This window comes from Miscanthus floridulus, chromosome 11 (genome assembly GCF_019320115.1).
Source record: "Miscanthus floridulus cultivar M001 chromosome 11, ASM1932011v1, whole genome shotgun sequence".
Taxonomy (NCBI): domain Eukaryota; kingdom Viridiplantae; phylum Streptophyta; class Magnoliopsida; order Poales; family Poaceae; genus Miscanthus; species Miscanthus floridulus.
In genome coordinates, this window is record NC_089590.1 from 68,503,348 (window position 1) to 68,508,837 (window position 5,490).

Genomic DNA, 5,490 nt, shown 5'->3' on the forward strand with positions numbered 1-5,490 from the left:
TTCCATCAATTACCAAAAAGTAGGAGATTGAAAGCTCTAGTTTGGTTTTGGTGAATTGATGAAACCCTAAGTGCTAACATAGTTTATCAAAGTGTTCTTGAGATAGGTAGCACATTCCAAATGGTGAAGCAAATGAAGATCATGACATGATGATGGTGATTCTATGGTGATGATCAAGTACTTGAATTTGAAAAGAAGAAAGAGAAAAACAAAAGGCTCAAGGCAAATATATAAATTGTAGGAGCTATTTTATTTTAGTGATCGAGACACTTAGTGAGTGTGATCACATTTAGGATCAATAGCCATACTATTAAGAGAGGTGAAACTTGTATCGAAATGCGGTTATCAAAGTGCCACTAGATGCTCTAACTCATTGCATATGCATTTAGGATCTAGTGGAGTGCTAACACCCTTGAAAATGTTTGTGAAAATATACTAACACACATGTACACAAGGTTATACACTTGGTGGTTGGCACATTTGAGCAAGGGTTAGAAACTTCACCGGTGGAGTGTCCACCCATAGAGTGCGGACAGTCCGACGGTGCCACCGACGCCCTACACAGAAAAGATAGGGGTTCACAGAGTGACTGGACGCTGGGGTCCTACGTCCGGTTAGTGGCACAGTGAAGTCCGCCCTCGGTCTCTTGACCGGATGCTAGCGCGAGAATTGACCGGACGCTCTGGGCCAGAGTCCGGTTAGTATGACGTATGATGACATATGCAATGCATAGGGGAGACGTTGAGTGACTGGACGCTGGGTGTGTCCGGTCAAGCATGACCAGACGTGTCTGGTCGTGGATTTTTGCGAATGGATGCTTATTGGAAATGACCGGACGCTGGGGGTCTGCTTCCGGTCACTTCAAAGCAGCGCATCCGGTCCCAACTTAAAAGTACCGACGATCGTTAAGATCGGGTGATCAGCGTTTGAAGCAGGGACATGTGGCACACATCGCGCGACCAGACGCGGGGGTCCAGCGTCCGGTCGATCTGACCGACGCGTCCGGTCGCCCCGTTTTCCAGTGGACTGAGGAGCCAACGGCTCTATTTCGTGGGGGCTTCTATTTAAGCCCCATGGCTAGCTCAAGCTCACTCGCTTGGCCATTTGCATTGACATAGCAACCTTATAAGCTTTGCCAAAGCCCTTCCACTCATCTTCATCTTTGATTCATCATCATTGTGAGATTGGGAGAGAATCCAAGTGCATTGCTTGAGTGATTGCATCTAGAGGCACTTGGTGTTTGTATTTTATTGCGGGATTCGCTTGTTGCTCTTGGTGGTTGCCACCACCTAAACAGCTTGGAGCAGTGGAGGAGGATTGGCACGAGTTGGTGATTGTTCGTGGCCATCTCTGATGATTGTGAGGGGACTTGTACCTTCCCCGGCGGAGCGCCAAAAGATAACCCTAGTGGATTGCTCATGTCATTGAGTTACCTCACTTGTGGGTAGGTTCCTGCGGTGTCCAATTGTGTGGACGAGGTTCGTGCAACACCTCTTAGCCGCCGGACCATCAAGTGTTGGTCGACACAACGAGGACGTAGCGTGTTGGCAAGCACGTGAACCTCGAGAGAAAATTGGTTGTCTCTTGCCCTTTGGTATTCTCCCGGTGATTGATTTAGCATTCATCTTGTGATTGGTTCACTCCTCTACGCGGCGGTATAATCACCATACTCACTCATTTATATTCTTGTAAACTAGTCGTAGCAAGCTCTTTAGTGTAGCTAGAATTGAGAGCTTATTTTGTAGTTTAAGTTCATCTAGTGGAGCTCTTTAGTGTAGCAAGTGTGAGAGCTCTTAGTGAGTAGTGACATAGCAAATTGTGGGGTTCGTAATCATAGCAACTAGAATTGTTGGATAGGTGGCTTGCAACTCTTGTAGGGCTAGAGCAAATTTGTATTTCGCTATTTGTTATACTAATCAAATTGCTCTAGTTAGTTTGTAGATTTCTTAAATAGACTATTCACCCCCCTCTAGCCATATTAGGATCTTTCAATAGTTTGTCATGAGGGTTAAGGAACAGGCAAAAGGAGATTAAGTGAATTTGTACCCGGATTTAATAATGGTAGGCAATAACAATAACCATTTAATATAAGTTAACTCCTAAGACAACATGTCAAGTGTGCTGCCAAACACATTGACACTAAGGTATATGTTGTAAAGGAGAAAATCTAGAATCATTTTGAAAGCATTGAGCACATAAGTACCGAGTAAGTACTTGCGGATCCGCTTACCAAAGGTTAACCACCCAGTGCGTTCAGAGGACACACAGTCGACATGGGTTTATGGAAAAACCTATGATTTCTGGATACTAAGGGCCTAGTTGAGTATCTGTTTCAAAACAGAGAGGCGCGTTGTAGCTGTTTAATCTAATGGCAAGAGACCGTGACGATGAGGCACACTCTATGCACTTATCTGTGATGGAACGGGAACAAGATAAAGTTTGTAAGCTAAGTTTAAGGAATAAGGTGAGATCAATGGGAAGAATGTTAGTTATGATCTCCACCAATTGGGCCAACGGTCAATTGGGCCCTTGGATCTGCGTCCTGATCGGGGGCGCCCAACCGCTCCATGGTTGGTGGACCCCCGTCGCACAGCACCATAAAATGGAGGTAGGGTCCGGGGCACACTACTCGAGGTTCTTTTGAGCTACCAGGCGCCCCACCGACTAGTCCCTAACGCAAACCAATCCAGAGAGAAGGTGCTGCCAGCGACGGGAAGCCGCCACCGATCTCACCGTCGCCTCTGCATCGCCACCACCGCGCCTACGCTGCTTCGACAACAGAGGCTACGTCGTTGCGGCACCACGGCCGTAATTGACTTAGGACGAGGTACATCAACAGTTCTCCATCTAAGAGCAGTTTATCCTCTGATCTACGATTCTAGAATTACAATGATCCTATCATTGAGTACATGGGTACATCCACATATGTTTATCTAAAGCCTCCGTCCCTATGGGCCTTTTCATTTTCTGAAGCAAAGACCACGGGGAAACCCAAGTGCTAACCACTGACTTGTACTAACCCAATTGCACGCGTCCGAGTACCAGCGATGGCTGTTCTTCAGCAGTGGCCAAGAACGTCGTCACCAACGTTTCCAACGTGCAAGCAGTGTTAGATGTTTGAGGCCTACGACAAGCACAAGGTAGCTACCCTTGCACTTGCAATGTGAATACGCCGGCGAAAGAAAGGAGCAGGATGGCGACTTCCTCTGCGTACGTGCAGGTGCTACGTGGCGGCAACGTGGAGCGAGAGCTGCCGCTTAAACAAACGCTTCGTAGGCTCTCGTAGCTCTATAGCTTGCCGCTACTCTCCATTTGACCGGCCGGGATCGCAAGTCGCGAGCTCATAAACACCCTACCTCGCGCGAGCGGCATCAGGTCTCGCTTGCCCGGAGGCCGGAGGGTCCGGTTGGCCACATGCGTCTCGGCCGCCGGCGGCGCAAGTCAAGGCGAGATGGACGCACGGCAAAGTGACTGTCCAGTCCTTCACGTGCCGCAGTTGGCGTTGATCCGTAGCGCTCAGCTATGTACGTGGCTGATTGCTGCTGAAAAGGATCGTGGTACCTAATCTCGTATTTGGAGTATCATGCCACTGAGCCTGGAAAGTTGGAACTTAAGACACTGCAGGAATGCCCATGTTCATTCTCTGAAATCTGGTAGCTTGCCGAGTCCGGTAACGATAAGCCCGGCGCCCAGCTCGTTATTTTCGTTCTGCGTTTCTCTACCTTTTCAGCCAAAAGATAGGATTCTGCAACAGCGTGTGGCCACCTGTCGTGTATACCTAGCGCTTGCAGCGACGATAATGCCTGAAAATGGTAGGCAAAGTTGGGCCACCGTGCCACACAAAGCACCAGGCGCCGACGCTTGCAAAGATTAGGATGGCTACATTTACATGTGTTGCCATTTTCATGTTTTCTTTGGAGGTACTCACAGTTGTCGATGAGTATCTTCTCTATTAATATACATGCCCGGCATGTTGCCGATGGCTCTTCAAAAAAAAAAAAGTTGCCAATGAGTATGGCAAGGGCAGGGCAAACGAAAGCCACAGAACAGAACTGAATGTTATCGGACGATCAGATTTCTGAACTTCTGATACAACCATGTGCTTTTGCATTTATTTACTGGCATGGACAAGCTCCATAGAGATCCGTGTTTATGCTTCGTATTTGAGAAGAAAATATCAAATACATGATTTGTATGACGAGGGAAACTGGAAATAAAAGCAAATATATCAAATGTTGTTGCTGCATCGTTAATTTGTTCAGTCGTCTCCCACGATCAGAGCAACCTGACCTTCGCGCTCCCAGCCTTCTTCCCAAAACTCGACATATCTGAAGACCAAAAACAACAGATTGTGAACAAAGATGAAACATGAACACACATGTATGTAGAAAAAAAAATACACGCGCGCACGTACCAGAAGGAGAGGGGTCGTGGGAGCAGAGGAAGAGCAGGAGGAAGCAGAGCACGACGATGAGCGGTATGAGGTGCACGGACCGCTCCTTCCCCGACGACCGCAGGGCCGGCGCCTTCTCGGGCTTCGCCTCGACGTCGTCGTCGTCGCCGAGGGCGCCTTCCTCCGGCAGTAGCTTGGGCATCGAAGGGATGCTCAGCTGCCTCTGCATTCTGTCCGGAATCAAGGTCGGTGGCGCCTACGCCTACAAATCACTATCACCTTCTGCAACAAACGAGGAAAACAGCTACCCTGAATTTGGCTACCTTGACTACAAGCCAGGGAAGGTATATGCCCGGTGATGTGCGAGTGTATGTACATGTACATTAATAATAAACTTGGTTATTGTGTGTGTGTATATACACGCTTGTAGAACAGTATTATCAAAGGCCTAAGTGAGATTTTTCTTCACGCTTTTCCCATTTTCACGCATGCCTCACGTGCCTCACTTTGCTTTCAGGCACTGCTACCTCGCTTTGCTTCAGTTAACAATAGGTTGGTGCTTTTGAATACACGGACACATGTTGTTAATCTGAAGCCTCCCATTTGAACCTTCAGAAAACATGTTGTGAAGCATTTGCTTTCGTCACTACCACCTCGCGTTGCTTCAGAAATCAGAAGTTCAGTAAACAAAACAGTCTGGTGTGCTTTGAGTGTTAGTTATGATCTCCACCAATTGGCCCAGTTCGGCCCTTGGATCCACGTTCTGATCGGAGGTCCCAACAACTTCATGGTTCGTGGTCTTTCGTGGCACAGTACCATAAAAGGAAGATGGGGGCCGGGGCACACTACACGAGGTTCTCCTGAGCTACCAGACGCCCCACCGACAATTCCCTAACGCGAACCGATCCAGAGATAAGGTTCTGCCAGCGACGGGAAGCCGCCACCGACCTCACCGCCGCCTCTGCATCGCCACCACCGCGCCTACGCTGTTACGACAACAGAGGCTACGTCGTTGCGGCACCACGGCCGCAATTGCCCTAGGGCGAGGTACATCAACAGTTCCCCATCTAAGAGCAGTTTATCCTCTGATCTACGAT

The 5,490-nt window shown here is 48.4% G+C and overlaps 1 protein-coding gene across 1 annotated transcript; it reads right to left on the reverse strand.

The window, feature by feature from the left end:
- Window positions 1-4,154: 4,154 nt before the first annotated feature.
- LOC136492905 (uncharacterized) lies at window positions 4,155-4,683 on the reverse strand. Its single transcript, XM_066488948.1, has 2 exons — window positions 4,415-4,683; window positions 4,155-4,328 (listed from the first exon to the last, which is right to left on the reverse strand). Exons 1-2 carry the CDS (start codon window positions 4,620-4,622, stop codon window positions 4,276-4,278), a joined length of 261 nt encoding a protein of 86 aa, XP_066345045.1. The 5' UTR covers window positions 4,623-4,683; the 3' UTR covers window positions 4,155-4,275.
- Between the last annotated feature and the right edge of the window lie 807 nt (window positions 4,684-5,490).